This window comes from Bos mutus, chromosome 10 (genome assembly GCF_027580195.1).
Source record: "Bos mutus isolate GX-2022 chromosome 10, NWIPB_WYAK_1.1, whole genome shotgun sequence".
NCBI classification, from domain to species: Eukaryota; Metazoa; Chordata; class Mammalia; order Artiodactyla; family Bovidae; genus Bos; species Bos mutus.
In genome coordinates this window covers 43,539,864-43,558,319 of record NC_091626.1, presented here as the reverse complement: position 1 = coordinate 43,558,319, position 18,456 = coordinate 43,539,864, and the positions used below count along the sequence as shown (strand labels likewise).

Genomic DNA, 18,456 nt, shown 5'->3' with positions numbered 1-18,456 from the left:
CACAAACTAGTCTCCTCAAGTCTGAGTGTTGGAGTCATTTCAGTTCAAGGAGTAAGAATTAGAGGGCAAATCACATGTGAAAAGAAAAGAAAACCAAAACACACACACTGTCCATTGAGATGCTGCAGGAACAACAATGGCAACAGGATAGAGGACAGGTCAGGGTTGAATACTGGGGCTGTTCTCTCTGTGAACTCAAAGTGAATTAAATCTAGCTTCCAGAATCCATCCTGCTAATGAAGAAAGTACTTCAGCTCTATCTCTTCAGTGTCAAATAAATCAATGATCCGAAATTTAGGCTGTAGTCTGGGGTGTTTCTCCAAATGATCACTGTTGCAAACATTCTTAACAGCTATTTTCTGTGCATCCATTGGACAAAAGGCAGAAAAGAGGAACATACAGGGAGTCTGAAAGTCATTCGCTCACCCTAGGTCTGTGATCAAAGGACACGTGCATGCCATAGTTAGTTAAATGAGCTGTGGCTGCTGTAGCATTTGGTCCAGTATACACTAAACAGTGCTAAACTCTAGGGAATTATAAGACACCTGTGGGTACAGGAAGTCTGGAGGACTAGAGGGGGAAAAGAGGATAAAAAGTATCCAGAAATTAAAGGAGAAACACATGAGCACCAAATCAATTTGACAGTTTAATGCAGCTTTGCCTTGATTACTTCTGTGAAGAGGAATATGGTTTTTCTCATTTCCGACACCAACCCTGACAATAAACAGGCTAAAACCCTTCCCTGAAATGTAACCCCTCCTGACCTGCAAGCAATATTAAGATAGGAGATTGTAAGAAACTGGATTAAGTTCAGTGCTCAGAAGCCCACTGCTATTTGCTCCCTGAGCCTTGGTTTTGTAAAGCATAGGAGAACTTTTCTCAGACAGCTCAGAAACCAGGAAAGGAGGAAAAGGGTAATGGTTTGGGGTTTAAGACAAGTTGTGGGACCAGGGATATTGAGATTATCTTACCATTTCATCCAAAACTTCAGGCGGGAGTTTTCAAGGGGCTTGAGACATCTCGTCAATTTTTCACCAAAGAGCCTTTTCAGAAAGCGGTGAACCAGGACCAAAAGCACCAAACAAGTGAGGACGAACAAGGCCAGTGCCCTGTGGAAATCCAAGATGCAAGCTGCCAGGAAGTAGGCAGCATAAGCTAAAAACAGAAAGTACAAAGTAAGGATCAGCAAGGCAGAGACCCTAGGAACCAAGGAAGACTGAGCCATGAATGTCTGGGTAAGGCAGGAAAAACCCTCCAGCAACCTTACCACCAGCCCTGTCAGACTGAGCGGCACTTCCCAACGCCAGGGTAGATGGCTAGCTGTTTTCTTGGGGGATTCAGAGCAACCAACTTAGTTTGACTGCTGCATATTTTAATTTGTCCCTAATGAAATCTCATTGCTTTCTATTTTATCTGGTATCCTCTTTCTATTCCTTGGTATGGACTTGATCAGCACCTACTTTTATACACTTAAAAAAATCATCTTTTCTCAAAACTTTATAACCCCAGTCATTTTAACCTTTCCTCTTGAGCAGAGGCATGGAAGCAGGCTACTACTAGGAAGAACAGCCATACGGTCCTCATTTTATGGCTCCCTGACTCACCCCAAAATATAATTTTTATTTTCACCATCCCAGCTGCCTCTAATATTGACGTCAAAGCCCCATACATCATTGACAGCATATTTTAAACAGAGGTTTCCTATGTGTTTTGTTTGTTTATTTGGTTGGCTGGTTTTTTTTTGCTGTGTCTCATGGCTTGCAGGATCTTAGTTCCCACACCAGAGATCAAACCTGGGGCCCCAACAGTAAAAGTGCTGGGTCCTAACCACTGGACTGCCAGTGAATTCCCAAAAGGTTTGCTATGCTTTAGAAACATTTTATATCATTGGTCTTATTGGCAAACCAGCAAATAAGTAACATATACTACAGGCTTTTTTCATAGACTACAAGAACCACGCCCTTCATCTACTCAAGACACAAATAGAGACAAGCCCAGATTCTTAGAAATATTTAAGTCTATTGAATAGTACAGTTTGAAAAATAGCTTATTCTCAGATTTTACTTATTCCTAGAAGTACAATTCTATACATTACAATTCACTACAAGTAGTTAAGAGCTATACATCGTATAGCTTCTTTCCATCTAGGAGTAGTCTTGACAGAAGGTCATATTTCTGAAATGACTGTGTCTCTCACTTCCACAGGTTCTCAATACCTTACCCAAACACAGCAGGCTCAGTAGGATCTTCTTGAACAAGCCAGCATGTGTTTTACAGAAACTTCTTGCCCTGGTGAAAGGCTGTAAGGTCCTCCTGATGAGAAACCAAAAGTTAAGATAACAAAATTTACTACATCCTGTTTGCATCAATTCCCAGAACTTAGATGGTCCAGCCTGAGGAAGAATTTTCTCTTAAGAAATTCATCCAGGGGAAGTTAGGCAGTGTCCCAGCAATGCCAGAAAGGCTGGATCAACCTTGCCAATGGGCAGCAGCTCAGGACATTCCTACCCAACCTGGACTAACAATATCCCTGATATCGTTAGTGGAGGGGGAGGAACAGGAAGACACTTGGACCTTTCTGTTCTCTGGAGACAAGGGACTATTCAGTTTCCAGATTCAGAAATGGGCCTATCATTCTGAAAGAAAATAAAAATCACACAAATCCATAGCCCTAAACAGTCAATCAGACATGCACTGATGGACCAGAAGGAAAACACTACCATCCCCAAGAATCCCACCCCAAGAATCCCTGGCTGAGAGGACCTAAGAGGAGACATCCAGCAAGTAGGTCTTCTCAAGTTTAATTTAACAAACCTTTATATAGTGTTTTCTATATGCTGGACTCTTTCTAAGAAGTTTAAAAGTAGGAACTCATTGACTCCTAATAAGAACTCTTGAAGTGGTTACTATTATCATTCCCATTTTACAAATGTGGAAACTGGAAAGCAGAGAAGTACCTTTCCCAAGGTTGTGGAGGTTGTAAGGAGCATAGACAGAACATAAACTCAGGCAATGCGGCTTCAGAATCTGAGCTCTTAACCATCTTTCTATGCTGCATCTTACCTAGGCCCCAAGCTCACCTGTCTCTACCATTCTTAAATGTCCTCAGCACATTGGAATCATATGAGCATAAAGCACTAACTTCCAAATTCTCAGAAGATCCAAACAAGATGAGCCCAGCAAGAAGGTCTCAATTGGCCATCATGCTGAGACAGAACAGCTTAGCCAGAGCTGGAACCAACCCCTAGCTCCAAATGCCCTGAGGACTTGGCACACAAACTTCTATGTTCTATGACTGCCTCTCCTATCTAACACACTCCTCTCTCTTTCTTCTCCTTTTTTCTTCTTTCATCAAGGAGTCCAATGCTATGTTAGTTGAGTAGAGTGTATATTATCAGATATAGGTAAAGGAGAAAATATTCCTTATCACCTCCTGACTTAATCAATCCAAGAGGACACCTTACCATCACCTTATGACCACATTCGATCATTTCCTAAGAACTACCAGAAATCAGTGAAGAATACTCATTTCTGCAAAACTCATGAACAATCTGATTCGAGAACATAATTTAGAGCTGAACTTCTGTTTTTAAAAATTAGGATTGAAAAAAAATCATAAGGGACATTTCAAAGAAAAAGGCAAAATAAGATCTCAGTCTTTTTTAAACCAACTGAGAAGCAGTGCATAGAAGTATGTGCACAGGTATTCATGGTCCTGGCGTCTTGCTTGGCCCACGATCTTGCTAACATGGCCAAGTTCCTTATATAATGGTTCAGCTTGAGAGTTAGTAACTGTGTTATATCCAGAAGCTGAATTGAGAAAAATAATCTATCTGGTAGATGGTGATACTCGATACCTTGTCCATAATTTGCTGTGATGTCTGTACCCACTGATAAATTCTTCAGGTGTGTGTATGGAAGGCTTTCCAGACATGGACTAACAATAACCTTCTCATTCACATGCTTACTGCCTGCAGCCTCAGGTGACAGTGTGAGAAAGAGTAGGGTAAGGATGTTAGGTAGTGCTAGCTCAACACTGCATTAGTGGGCGCCATAGGTCAGGGCTAGCAGCAAAAGTGTTCATGCATTTTTCTCAGTGACCCTTTCTACAAGATGTGGAAACTCCCCTTCAAAAAATTCATCTGACTGTTGACAGAGGGGCCCTGGGCAAATCCTTGCTTGCCTGAGCTTGAAGTAAGAACCAGAAGGAAGGAAATGAGTCAACCCAGTATGAAATGATGGTCTGAGTAAAGGGCAAGAGTTCCAGGTAGAAGTGACCGGAATCTCTTCAAGGAGTCCAAAGTTTCCATTTGATAATAGCAAAGAGTTCAAGAAGGCTGAGTAGAAGGATATGCACTCATCTTCTTTGAGAACACCAAAATTGTGTTGAACAACCACTGACAGGAGAACACTGGAACTCACCAAAAAAACAGATACCACATTTGATGACAGAATAAAAAGAACTGTACTGGGTACCACTTTGCCAGATTCAAAGTTGTGCATACAACTGGTTTAAAACTGGATGTGCAAGACTGCTGGATAGTGTTGCAGAGGAGTTCAAGAACAGTTACCAAAAGTGCCCAAGGGAGAATGGTGACTGAGAAGCAAAAAGGCTGTTAACAAAATAATAAAATATAGGTGTTGGAAAACCAGCAAAGGCAAGAGAAAGGTCTCTCAGATGGAGGTCAGCAAAGCTACAATGGAGGCAGAGACTCTGTGCGCCTGGTTATGACCAGTGCTGAGAACCATCAGCCTAGGTAGAGTGAGAAGGAAACTTAAATTTAGAACACAGATGGGCTTAACTGCTCAGTTGTGATGGATATGTTGCCTTGGAAAAGAACTCTCTCTCCACACAGGACTCAAATCTTTCCTTGATGCGCAATAAAAAGTCAGATTTCTTCACACTAAGAATAGAAATTCAATGCCAACAGTCCAGAAAATCAAAAGGGACCTAGTTAGTGGCATTTTCAACCAGCTATTCTACCTAGCCTCAATTTCTTCCTTCCAGAGGTCTTCTCCCTCCAAGTTAGAGGTAGCAGGGGTTCTGAAAAGCAGGACAGTCTTCCCAGTAAGGCTCTCCCTCATTAGAGAGAGTCATGACCCTCTCCCCATTGGCCTTTGTGGGCCAGCCCTTTAGTTCCATTGTTAGAAAAATTTTCTCCAGGTTTCTATCATATGATTAATGCCCATCATGGAGTCCCTATGCTATATAAGCTGTCCCTATTTACACCTTCTTTTAATGATTTCAGTAGGAATTTGAGGACAAAGGAGCTCTGGTTCATTCAGCAGTTGAATACATGCTCAGGTTCTAATGAGAAAAAACAAAAGAAAACTGGAGGGGCGGGGGGAGGAGTTCCCAGCAAGGACAGGCGGCCTAAAGTTCTTCACGCAGGACTTACATTGACATGCAACTTAGTCCACCCAAGATGTCCTTCCATACCTCCTTCCCAGTAATTTGTGCAGTTCACACCCACCCATTTATCTTGCCATTCCCACCCATCCCTGTCAGGCTTACCACCATCCTCCCAGGAAGTCAGAACAGTCACTCTGATAGGGCAGCCAGAAGAAACAACAGACTTAGTAGGAGCAGTTGGGCAGCTAGGAAGAAAAGCGAAAAGGAGAAATGATTAAGAAGGAGGCAAGGCTGACGACATTCAGTGATGTGTAAAATCAGGTTTGTGTGGCAAATAAGATGGCAGTAAACAGGTGACTGGTTCTGTTTGAAAAAGCCATTTACAGGAGAATGACTAGATGAAAACAGAATTGCAGGGGACTGAGTGAATGTGAGCATACATGGACTACTTTAAAAAAAATAATAACTGCCTCCGAAGGAAAGAAAAACCAGATACTATTTACTAAGCACTTTTTACCAGGTACTGCAAGAATCTCTCAATCACCCACCCCCCAAAACCACAAGGCTAATGTTATGCTCATGAGCAAGGAAACAGCCTGCTGGCAGATTTAGAATTTAAAACCCACCTCTTTCCATTACCCCATGTGACTTCTAATTAGACACAAAAGACTGGAATACCAGAGGGAGGGACCATTCCAGAATTCCAAAATTATAGTTGCTAGGAGAGTAGAGGAGAAGGAGCAGGTAACCATGCCGGTGAATGTTGAACAAGCTTTCACAAGAAAAGGACAGACGAACTGATCCAAAGGTAAAGGGGAAGGCGCTTGCCAAGAAGAGATGTTGCAGGGAGTCAGAAGAAAAGGCTGGCGTACCTCAAGAGGAGGAAAAATATCCTTGAGTGAGCCTAGCATTTTGAAAGAACAGTATGATTTACTGTTGCTGAGAAGCAGGGAACATGTGGATGGATGGTGGGAAGAAAGCTTGTAAAGAAAACAGAAGCCAGGTCATTTAGACTTTGTCTTGTAGAAAGGAGAGACCCACTGAAGAACTTAAGCAAGGTAATAACATAGGCAGGCTTCCCCTTTGGTACAGTGGTAAAGAAACCACCGGGAATGCAGGAGAGGCAGGAGGTGCAGGTTCGATCCCCTGGGTCGGGAAGATCCCTTGGAGTAGGAGATGGCAACCCACCTCAGTATTCTTGCCTGGGAAATCCCATGGACACAAGAGCCTGGCGGGTTCCAGTCCACGGGGTCATAAAGTGTCAAACATGACTGACTGAGCATACACAGCAGAATAACAGCAGATATGCATTTTCTAAACAGAAGCAAAAAGGCAAATTGGTTGTCTGAGAAGGCCTTACAAATGGCTGAGAAAAGAAGAGAAGTGAAAGGCAAAGGGAAAAAAAGGAAAGACAAACCCATTTGAATGCAGAGTTCCAAAGAACAAGAAGAGATAAGAAAGCCTTCCTTAGTGATCAATGCAAAGAAATAGAGGAAAACAATAGAATGGGAAAGACTAGTGATCTCTTCAAGAAAATTAAGAGATATCAAGGGATATCTTTCATGCAAAGATGGGCACAATAAAGGACAGAAATGGTATGGACCTAATAGAAGCAGAAGATATTAAGAAGAGGGGGCAAGAATACATAGAACTATACAGAAAAGATCTTCATGACCCAGACTACCAAACAGTTGCACTCATCTCACATGCTAGCAAAGTAATGCTCAAAATTCTCCAAGCAAGGCTTCAACAGTACGTGAACCAAGAACTTCCAGATGTTCAAGCTGGATTTAGAAAAGGCAGAAGAACCAGAGATCAAATTGCCAACATCCTTTGGATCATCAAAAAAGCAAGAGAGTTTCAGAAAAACATCTACTTCTGCTTTACTGACTATGCCAAAGCCTTTGACTGTGTGGATCACAATGAACTGTGGAATATTCTTCAAGAGATGGGAATACCAGACCACCTGACCTGCCTCCTGAGAAATCTGTATGCAGGTCAAGAAGACATGGAACAACAGACTGGTTCCAAATAGGAAAAGGAGTATGTCAAGGCTATATATTGTCACCCTACTTTTTTAACTTATATGCAGAGTACATCATACGAAATGCCAGCCTGGATGAAGCACAAGCTGGAATCAAGATTGCCAGAACAAATATCAATAACCTCAGATATGCAGATGACACCAACCATATGGCAGAAAGCAAGGAGGAACTGAGAAGCCTCTTGATGAAAGTGAAAGAGGAGAGCGAAAAAGCTGGCTTAAAACTGAACATTCAGAAAACTAAGATCATGGCATCTGGTCCCATCACTTCATGGCGAATAGATGGGGAAACAATGAACACAGTGACAGACTTTATTTTGGGGGGCTCCAAAATCACTGCAGATGGTGACTGCAGCCATGAAATTAAAAGACACTTGCTCCTTGGAAGAAAAGCTATGACAAACCTGCTGCTGCTGCTGCTAAGTTGCTTCAGTCGTGTCCGACTCTGAGACCTCATAGATGGCTGCCCACCAGGCTACCCCGTCCCTGGGATTCTCCAGGCAAGAACACTGGAGTGGGTTGCCATTTCCTTCTCCATGCATGAAAGTGAAAAGTGAAAGTGAAGTCGCTCAGTCGTGTCCGACTCCTAGCGACCCCATGGCCTGCAGCCTACCAGGCTCCTCCGTCCGTGGGATTTTCCAGGCAAGAGTACTGGAGTGGGTTGCCATTGTCTTCTCCAATGACCAACCTAGATAGCATATTAAAAAGCAGAGATGTTACTCTACCAACAAAGGTCCATCTAGTCAAAGCTGTGGTTTTTCCAGTAGTCATGTATGGACTATAAAGAAAGTTGAGCACTGAAGAATTGATGCTTTTGAACTGTGGTGTTGGAGAAGACTCTTGAAAGTCTCCTGGACTGTAAGGAGATCCAAACAGTCCATCCTAAAGGAAATCAGTCCTGAATATTCACTGGAAGGACTGATGCTGAAGCTGAAACTCCAATACTTTGGCCATCTGATGTGAAATACAGACTCATTGGAAAAGACCCTGATGCTGGGAAAGATTACAGGCAGGAGGAGAAGGGGAAGACAGAGGATGAGATGGTTGGATGGCATCACCAACCCGATGGACATGAGTTTGAATAAGCTCCAGGAGTTGGTGATGGATAGGGAAGCCCAGCGTGCTGCCGTCCATGGGGTCACAGAGAGTTGGACACGACTGAATTACTGAACTGAACTGAGACAGATCACTCTGGAGGCAGTGGGATGGGTGACAGGCTGGGGCCGGTAAGGAAGTAACTGAGGGTGCAGGGGAGGTGCATGCACAGGAGGTGAATGCACAGTTGTTTGAGAAAGAGGATTAACATCAAGTGGAGGAAAACTAGGATGACAAATGAGGTTCCTATGGTGAGTGACTCAGTCAGGATGCTAACACGCACCCAAAGAGAGGAGACAGGAGGAGGAACAGACCTGAAGAGGAAATGTGAGTTTATCTATCTTTGTATGTCTAAAGCCCAGCCCAGGGCCTGACTTAGTAGAAAAGTATCACACCTATGCTAAGAGGAATTTCATTTTAATGTTAAATATAAAGTATATACACCACACCTAGATGAAGATGTTTGGTAAGTGGTTAGATATATAGGTCGGAAGCTTAGAACAAAGATGCAGACATCAGATGTGGCTTTATGAATCCAGACATTAAGTGTAAGAATGAGAAGAAAAGACAAAAACAGGCTCTGGAAAACAACAGACAAGAAGAAACATCCAGAGAGGCAGGAGAATGAGGAGGGTATAGCGCCATTAAAATCAGTAAGTGGGGACTTCCTTGGTGGACCAATGGTTAAGAATTTGCCCTGCAATGCTGGGGATGAGAGTTCCATCCCTGGTCAGGGAACTAAGATTCCCCATGCCACGAAGCAAGCAAGCCTGCACGCGCAACTACTGATCCCACGAACACTGCAATGAAAGATCCTGTCTGTCATAACTAAGACCCAACACAGCTAAATAAACAAATATATTTTTTAAAAATCAATAAATGAGTTTCCAGAAAGAAAGGATCAGAAGGCTCATGCTGCAGAGATGACCAGTGAAAGTGTGTATACATTGGACTTGGTAAGTAGGTTTTCACTGTTCACTTAAATAACAGAATTTCAGCTGAGCAGTGATAGTGAAAACTAGATTGCACTGCACTGAATACGGAGGTGAGAAAATGGAAACAGCAAGAAAATCCCACATTTCCAAGAAACTTGACCATGAAGGAAAATGATATCACAAGTTTGAGATAAGGTTGATTTTTGGTTTTGTTTGTTTTATTATAAGAAAGAAATTTGAGTACACTTATAGATTCTTCAAGCCAGGCTTCAGCAATACATGAACCTGAACTTTATGCCAGGAGCCACCACGGGAGATCCCACCCATGACAAGGTCATGTGGAAGAGATCTGATGAGCAAGGCTGATCAGAACTCAAGGGACCCCCTGAATCTGCTCAAGCATCTACCCCAAAACCAGAATCTGTCTGTCTTACTACTTTTTGCCTTTCACCAACTCTTCTGACATTAACAGGGGGCTATCCCCGACCACCTTTCTCTGGAAAAAGTCAACTTAGGGCTTTAGTTTATAAGTCTTCTGGGCATGAAAGGAATATTTCTATTTTAACCCCTCTGTTGGCATTCTAGCTTGCCTGACAGGTTTATCCATACTCTTGCAATTAACACACAAGATTGTTCACAACTCCCCAACCTTGAAAGGCATGGGAAGCCAAAACATTCTAAAAGTCCTAATGAGCATAGAGTCCTTTAAGGGATGAAAAATTATTAGAATAGATAGTACTGGTAAAGGGCTTCATTATTGGGCCAATACTTGCTGCCAAGTGCCCGTATCCCTTATCCTTTGTGTGCCTGGGAGTGCATTGGTTAACATAGTTGGAATGTAAGAAAAACAAGCAGCAGCCTTGGAATTAACCACATCAGACCTTTGAGCTAATTGGTTCTTTCTTTGTTGTGATCACTGCACCTTTGCTCTGTGAGAATGTAACTCTGTTTAGTACTTTCTGAGGCTGGGAGGAATAAAGAAGAAACACTTTAAGGGAAAACAAGTTTTCTGGCTGAGCAGCCTTTATCAAAAAAGGGTCATAAAATGTCCACAGGCCTCCAAGGCCAGAAGATAATGTACACAACATTGTTTATGGGAAAGGTATGCAGAAAAAATCCTGGTTTTGATAAAGACAAAACAGATGTGATGTTTGGGCTGACTCTGTATGACTTTGCATCTTTCATTTCCCTTTATGTACAAGTCAAGTAATAAAAGTTCCTTTTGAAAATAAAGTTATGGGCCTCACTCACCGAAGCTTGGTCTCCCCGTGTCATTCTTTTTTTCCTTTTCCCTCCTTTTCTTTCTCTGTTCTTCTTTCAGGATGACTCCTTGGAACACAGGAGCTTTCTTGGCTTTCCGTGTAAATCAAGGAAGATCAAGCCCTGCTCTCCGCTTTGCTATCCTTATCGCCTAAGCCATCATCCTGAGGGTACCCCTGGATCCTGCTGGGGCTGGACCCCAGTACTTCCAGATGTTTAAGCTGGTTTTAGAAAAGGCAGAGGAACCAGATGCCAACATCTGCTGGATCATGGGAAAAGGAAGAGAGTTCCAGAAAAACATCTATTTCTGCTTTATTGACTATGCCAAAGCCTTTGACTGTGTGGATCACAATAAACTGTGGAAAATTCTGAAAGAGATGGGAATACCAGACCACCTGACCTGCCTCTTGAGAAACTTATATGCAGGTCAGGAAGCAACAGTTAGAACTGGACATGGAACAACAGACAGGTTCCAAATAGGAAAAGGAGTACGTCAAAGCTGTATATTGTCACCCTGCTTATTTAACTTCTATGCAGAGTACATCATGAGAAACGCTGGGCTGGAAGAAGCACAAGCTGGAATCAAGATTGCCGGGAGAAATCTCAATAACCTCAGATATGCAGATGACACCACCCTTATGGCAGAAAGTGAAGAGGCACTAAAAAGTCTCTTGATGAAAGTGAAAGAGGAGAGTGAAAAAGTTGGCTTAAAGCTCAACATTCAGAAAATGAAGATCATGGCATCTGGTCCCATCACTTCATGGGAAATAGATGGGGAAACAGTGTCAGACTTTATTTTTCTGGGCTCCAAAATCACTGCAGATGGTGATTGCAGCCATGAAATTACAAAACACTTACTCCTTGGAAGGAAAGTTATGACCAACCTAGATAGCATATTCAAAAACAGAGATATTACTTTGCCAACAAAAGTCCATCTAGTCAAGGCTATGGTTTTTCCTGTGGTCATGTATGGATGTGAAAGTTGGACTGTGAAGAAAGCTGAGCACCGAAGAATTGATGCTTTTGAACTGTGGTGTTGGAGAAGACTCTTGAGAGTCCCTTGGACTGCAAGGAGATCCAACCAGTCCGTTCTAAAGGAGATCAGTCCTGGGTGTTCTTTGGAAGGACTGATGCTAAAGCTGAAACTCCAATACTTTGGCCACCTCATGAGAAGAGTTGACTCATTGGAAAAGACTCTGATGCTGGGAGGGATTGGGGGCAGGAGGAGAAGGGGACAACAGAGGATGAGATGGTTGGATGGCATCACTGGCTCAATGGACATGAGTTTGAGTAAGCTCTGGGAGTTGGTGATGGACAGGGAGGCCTGGCGTGCTGCAATTCATGGGGTAGCAAAGAGTCGGACACGACTGAGCAACTGAACTGAACTGAACTGATAGATTGGGGGAGGGTCTAATGGGGAAGGAGTAATTGAAGAAGTAGAAAACAGAGGGCCCTTAGAAGGGGACAGAGAAGGATGGATAAGGAGATTAAGAAGATGGGTAAGGGGCTTCCCTGGTGGTCCAGTGGTTAAGAATCCCCCTTTCAATGCAGGGCACTCGGGTTCCATCCCTGCTGAGAGAACTAAAAAGCTACTGAGCCCACACACTCTAGAGTCCATTCTCTGCAACAAGAAAAGCCCGTGCACCACAGTGAGAAGCCCCTGCCCACATGCTGCAACGAAGGGCCTAAGCAGTCAAAATTAAAAAAGAAGAAAGGTAAAGAGGTTAGCTTCAGACTCAGGGAGAGTAAGCTTTCTGATAAAGGAGGGAAAAAGATAGGGATTCATGCAGGTGCAGGTATATTTAAGTTAGAACATATAGGAAGATAACAATGTTTAAACAAAAATAATAATATTATAGTATGCAGGACTGATGCTGAAGCTGAAGCTCCAAAACTTTGGCCACTGGATGCGAAGAGCCAATTCATTAGAAAAGACTGATGCTGGGAAAGATAGAAGGTAGGAGCAGAAGGGGATGACAGAGGATAAGATGGTTGGATAGCATCACTGATTCAATGGACGTGAGCTTGAGCAAGCTCCGGGAGATGGTGAAGGACAGGGAAAGGACAGAGAAGCCTGGAGTGCTGCAGTCCATGGGGCTGCAAAGAGTTGGACACAACTGAGTGACCAAACAAAATGTAATTTATAATGTATGGAAGTAAAATGTATAAACATAAACAATGGTAATATAAAGGCTGGAAAGGGACAAACAGAAGTAAACTACTATAAAGTTCTTATACTATATATGATGAGGTATAATATCACTTGAAGGCAGACTTGATAAGTTGAAAATATATATCACAAACTCCAAACCAACTACTAATATAGCAAAACAAAGAATTATACCTAATAAACCAACAAAATAGATAAAATGGAATCATTGAAAAATATTCAGGGAGTTCCCTGGTGATCCAGGGTTTAGGACTCCATGCTTTCACTGGTGAGTGCCCAGGTTCAATTCCTGGTCAATTATAGAAAGCTTACTGTTAACTCATTAAAATGTGATATATAAAGTAAGTGGAAAAACAAAAATACAAAGTAGTAATGTCCACACTGATGCATATCAACTGATATATATCCATTTGAATATAGAAGTGAAATTCTGGAGAAAAGAAATTTTAAAAATCAAGCTTGCTTTCTCTATGAAGTCACTAAGTTAACTCTCAAAAATAGAGAGAAGAAAGAAACATATATCCGTGTATTCCCTTTAGAAACTATCCAGTATCCTCTTCTAAGCTTCTCAATGTATGACTTCTGTGTTGTTGTTGTTGTTGTTGTTGTTGTTGTTTTAATAAATACAGACTCTTTTCCACACCAGGGAATACAGCTTCCATCTAACCTATTTTACTCCAACAACTTCTACAGACTTTACTTCTGTGACTACGACCATGACCAAATTCAAAGACAGTTCTCACTCCTTCCTTGACTATTACACAGAACATTGAAGGTTAATTGTACTTTCATCGTTGACACTTTTTTCTCTTTTGACTTCAGAGATTGTATTTTTTTTAATTTTATTATCTCTCTTGGTGGTTCCTTCTCTGGTTTTTTTAAATTTCTGATTTCTCTTTTTCCTCATCCCCAAATCTGAGTATTTCAGAAGAGCTATTTTTTTTAAGATTCTATGGGGGAATTCCCTGGAGGTCCAGTGGTTAGGACTCAGCACTTTCCCTTGCTGAGGTCCTGGGTTCAATCCCTGGTCATGGAACTAAGATCCTCCAAGCTCTGTGGTGCAGCCAAAAATAAATAAATAATAAAAAAATTATAAGCCTCAATTTTCTAATTGAAAAAGGGGATGAAAATTAGTATCTACCTGTTGTGAAAATTAAATGAATTAATTACATAAAGCATTCTGTACAATAGTAAATACTCAATAATTGTTGGTTGTTGTTATTCTCATTGTTGTTATTTTTGTTGCCAGTCCAACCAATGCTGATACTACTGAACTCATTACTTATGGCCCAGGTATATTTAACAATTAATTACATAAAAATAGATACATGCACATGGTAATGGCACATGGCTATGAATCTTATTTCCACAATAAGATCACCAGCTCTTGAGAACAGGGCAAGCCTGACCTCTTCTAAATCCACTGACCACACTAGCCAACCCTAGGCCCCAACTGAATCAACGCTAGAACACCTGTACCTCAGTCGTGTGGGAGGTTCCAATCCACCCTTAAGGCTGTGTCCTTGTTCTTCAGCCCTCTTGCTTCCCTCAGGATTTATCCCTTCTTCCTGTAAGCAGAGGTAGGATTGAGGTCAGTCCTAAGGCCCTGTCAGGGGTGACAGGGATTGCAAGCAGCCAAATATCCTATGTGAGGCCATGCGTCAGTCAACAGAGACGTGCAGAAACTAAACTGGTGAGTTACCGTGAGTTCCAGCCCTGGGTTCTGTATGCCAGTCTCCACAGTGGTCAGAGCAAAGGCCTCTTTTCCATTTGTTTTCTCCATCTCCTGTTCTCCTGAAAGACAAATTCAGAGCCAAGAGTGGAAGATTAGTTGTTCTGTAATGTGAGACTGGATAGAACTTTTAGGGCCAGTTATCCACAGGAAAAACAAAACTAAAAATATGTAGAGATTTAGCTGACTTCTTTAAGGACTGAGAACAGAGAAGATTGGAAGCATAATTCTAAAATAATGAACAATGAAGTATAGGCTTCTACTTTCTATTGTCAGTGGTTAAGGAAGGGGAAATAACATAGAAGAGAAATGAAGGGCAGGGGAATTGACATGAATCAGTGGCTCACAAAAGGCTCCAGGACTTGGACTAAAAAGGACTGTCTTCAGTTTCCTTGAGGAAGAGCGAGAGGGCAACTACTCCTGTTAGCCTCCAGGAGGCCCCACTGAGCTGCACTAAGAAGAAAACAAGGCGGCAGAGGGCTGGGAAGACCATGCCCACAACACATTACTGAGAAAACCAAGATGAACAGACTTTCAAGTTCCTGACCATAATGCAGCATGACAATCATTTCTGGAGTATCTAAGAGAGTTCCTCATGAGAGAAAAGAAACCTACACATGGAATAATCAGGATGAGTGTTAATTATCCCCAATAAAGAAAGTTTCAAAACAAAATGAGAGAATAAAGAAATAAAGCAGGACTTCCCTGGTGGTCCCCTGGTTGAGAAACTGTCAGCTAATGCAGGGGATGCAGGTTCGATCCCTGATTCGGGAAGATTCTACTTGTTGCAGAGCAGCTAAGCTCGTGTGGCACAAGAACTGAGCCCTTGCTCTAGAGCCTGAGAGCCACAACTATGAAGCCCTTGCGTCTAGAGCCTGTGCTCCACCACAAGAGAAGCCACTGCAGCAAGCCCATGCACTGCAGTGAAAAGTAGCCCCTGCTGGCCACAACTGCTGCTAAGTCACTTCAGTCGTGTCCTACTCTGTGCGACCCCAGAGACGGAAGCCCACCAGGCTCCCCCGTCCCTGGGATTCTTCAGGCAAGAACACTGGAGTGGGCTGCCGTTTCCTTCTCCAATGCATGAAAGTGAAAAGTGAAAGTGAAGTCGCTCAGTCGTGTCCGACGCTTAGCTACCCCATGGACTGCAGCCTTCCAGGCTCCTCTGTCCATGGGATTTTCCAGGCAAGAGTACTGGAGTGGGGTGCCAACTAGAGAAAGCCTATTTAGAGCAGTGAAGATCCAGCAAAAGGTACAAGCTCATTTACTGGAATCATCCATTTAAGAAAAAGAAACAAAACAAGCACTTGAGCTCACTATAAGCAACCTTTATCTAAACATTCAAAGTCATAATACACGTTCATTTAAGACTTTTTTTTTACTTTATAGAAATTTTCCTTCCCTATGGAATTGTGTTTTGTTTTTGTTTTACGGTGATCCTTTCAACCATTTAAATATAATTTCATTAAGCATCATAAATGGATAACTTTTGTTTTATAAATCAGGGCCTTCCTGCATAGATATAGACCTACTTGAACTTGGTCTCAGTAGGCTCAATTAAAAAATCTGGCAAATCAGGTTCCTGCCCTCCCCCAAGATAATTACTTACTCCAGTTTGTAGACTTCTTCTGGTGCCTCAGAGAGGACAGAAAGAACTCAGTTCCATGCTACCCTGACTCTGAAGTCAGGGCTGGGAATGAGGGAGGGTGATTCCGATTGGCTCATTTTTGCCCCTGGGCCCTCCCTTGCCGTGCTTGCCCTTGCCTGTAGAGAAGGAGTGCAATGTCTCAAGTTAAATATTTATATGCTTTAAAGACTGTTTTGCAGGGTCAGGTCTAAGAATTCTGCAGGAATTTCTAACAGGCACTTCAGTAAAAGCACTGTCCAGTACTGAACTAGGCACAGGGGAGAAAAATAAGTAGAAAAGTAAGAGAAAGATCTCTGCCCTCAGAAAATGGATCATCATTTGGTACTGGGAAGATAGTTCTTCGAAAACAACGGAACACAGGACTGCACAAGATTTGATTCCAAATGACTGCTAGGAAGTCTTTTGCTAATCCACTTAACAAATATTTATTAAGTACACACGATCACCCTGGCATGGCTCTGGGTGCTGAGGACACAAAGATGAATGGGATACTGTCTCTACTGTGAAGGAATTACAAATCAGTGAGGAAAGACGTGTCAAAAAAGGCTTTACACAGCTGGTTCCATTGGTCCTGAGCCAGGAAATTCTTGAAAGGTAAGCAGAGAATCACTGACAGAGAACAGGAAAGATATACTACAAGAGGGAGAAACACACAGAAAAGGCACAGACAATGAAGCCTTCCTGTCATACTAACAAGGCTGTAAAAATACAGCTAAAGAATAAGGGGATATTTTTGGGGAAATTAATGAAGGAGGGACAAAATAAAAGTAAGAAATTAGTTAAGGAATGAAAGGAGAAAATATGAAAGAGATCATGATGGTTTATCAAGAGATGTCTGGAGATGCAATCAAGTGCCAGGCTGAACGTTTGGTCTTATCTGGAGCCAAGTGGTGAGGCAAGAGGAGGGACTGGAAGGATGCCTGTTGGGGACAGGAAGACCAGTCAGGAGACAAAAGCTAGTCCAGGTCGGACATGGAGAGGCTCTAACCAAAGCAGTGGATGCAGAGGAAGAAACAAATCTATAAGGAGTGATGACTGGTGGGGCATGGAGGGAGTAAATGAAAGGGAGGAAGTAATTCTCCAAAATTGTTCAAAATAATCTAATTTCTTCTTGCTCCTACCCACCAGTAATACTGAGCAATATGTTGTTCCCTAAACATTTGATGTTTCATTCTGCCTGTATAGTCATATGTTTGCAGATGCTGTTCCTTCTGCCTCTGACACGCTACCGCTGTCTATTGCTGTTGTTGTTCTTCAGTTGCTAAGTCCTGTCTGACTCTGTGACTCCATGGACTGCAGCATGTCAGCCTTTTCTGTCCTCCACTATCTCCTGCAGTTTGCTCACATTTATATCCATTGAGTTGGTGATGTTATCTAACCATCTCATCCTGAAGCCTTCCTCTCCTTTTGCTTTTAATCTTTCCCAGCATCAGGGTCTTTTCCAATGAGTCAGCTCTTTGCATTATGTGGCCAAAGTATTGGAGCTTCAGCTTCATCATCAGTCCTTCCAATCAATATTCATAGTTGATTTCCTTTAGGATTGACTGGTTGGATCTCCTTACAGTCCAAGTGACTCTCAAGAGTCTTCTCCAGCACCATAGTTCAAAAGCATCAACTCTTTGGTGCTCTGCCTTCTTTATGATCCAACTCTCACATTCATACATGACTAGCGGAAAAACTAAACCTTTGATTATATGGACCTTTGTTGCCAAAGTAATGTCTCTGCTTTTTAATACTGTCTAGGTTTGTCATCGGAGAAGGCAATGGCACCCCACTCCAGTACTCTTGCCTGGAAAATCCCATGGATGGAGGAGCCTGGAAGGTTGCAGTCCATGGGGTCGCTAAGAGTCGGATACGACCGGGCGACTTCACTTTCACTTTTCACTTTCATGCATTGGAGAAGGAAATGGCAACCCACTCCAGTGTTCTTGCCTGGAGAATCCCAGGGACGGGGGAGCCTGGTGGGCTTCCATCTATGGGGTCGCACAGAGTTGGACACGACTGAAGAGACTTAGCAGCAGCAGCAGCAGCAGCAGGTTTGTCATAGCTTTTCTTCCAAGGAGCAAGCTTCTTTTCATGTCATGGCTGCAGTCACTGTCCACAGTGATTTTGGAGCCCAAAAAATAAAATCTCACTGCCTGCACCTTTTCCCCTGCTATTTGCCATGAAGTGATGGGACCGGATGCCATGATCTTAGTTTTTTTCAACGTTAAGTTTTGAGC

General features: G+C 42.6%; 1 protein-coding gene across 1 annotated transcript in view; it reads right to left on the bottom strand.

The window, feature by feature from the left end:
• SLC28A2 (solute carrier family 28 member 2) overlaps positions 1 to 16,281 on the bottom strand; it is a 37,144-nt gene extending 20,863 nt beyond the window's left edge. Inside the window, exons 1-5 of the mRNA XM_070378518.1 lie at positions 16,196 to 16,281; positions 14,560 to 14,651; positions 14,337 to 14,425; positions 2,222 to 2,313; positions 972 to 1,155 (exon numbers count right to left, since the gene is read on the bottom strand). Coding sequence (XP_070234619.1) covers positions 972 to 1,155; positions 2,222 to 2,313; positions 14,337 to 14,425; positions 14,560 to 14,640 — 446 coding nt within the window. The 5' untranslated portion in view covers positions 14,641 to 14,651; positions 16,196 to 16,281. The remainder of the gene's footprint in view (positions 1 to 971; positions 1,156 to 2,221; positions 2,314 to 14,336; positions 14,426 to 14,559; positions 14,652 to 16,195) is intronic.
• Positions 16,282 to 18,456: the final 2,175 nt, after the last annotated feature.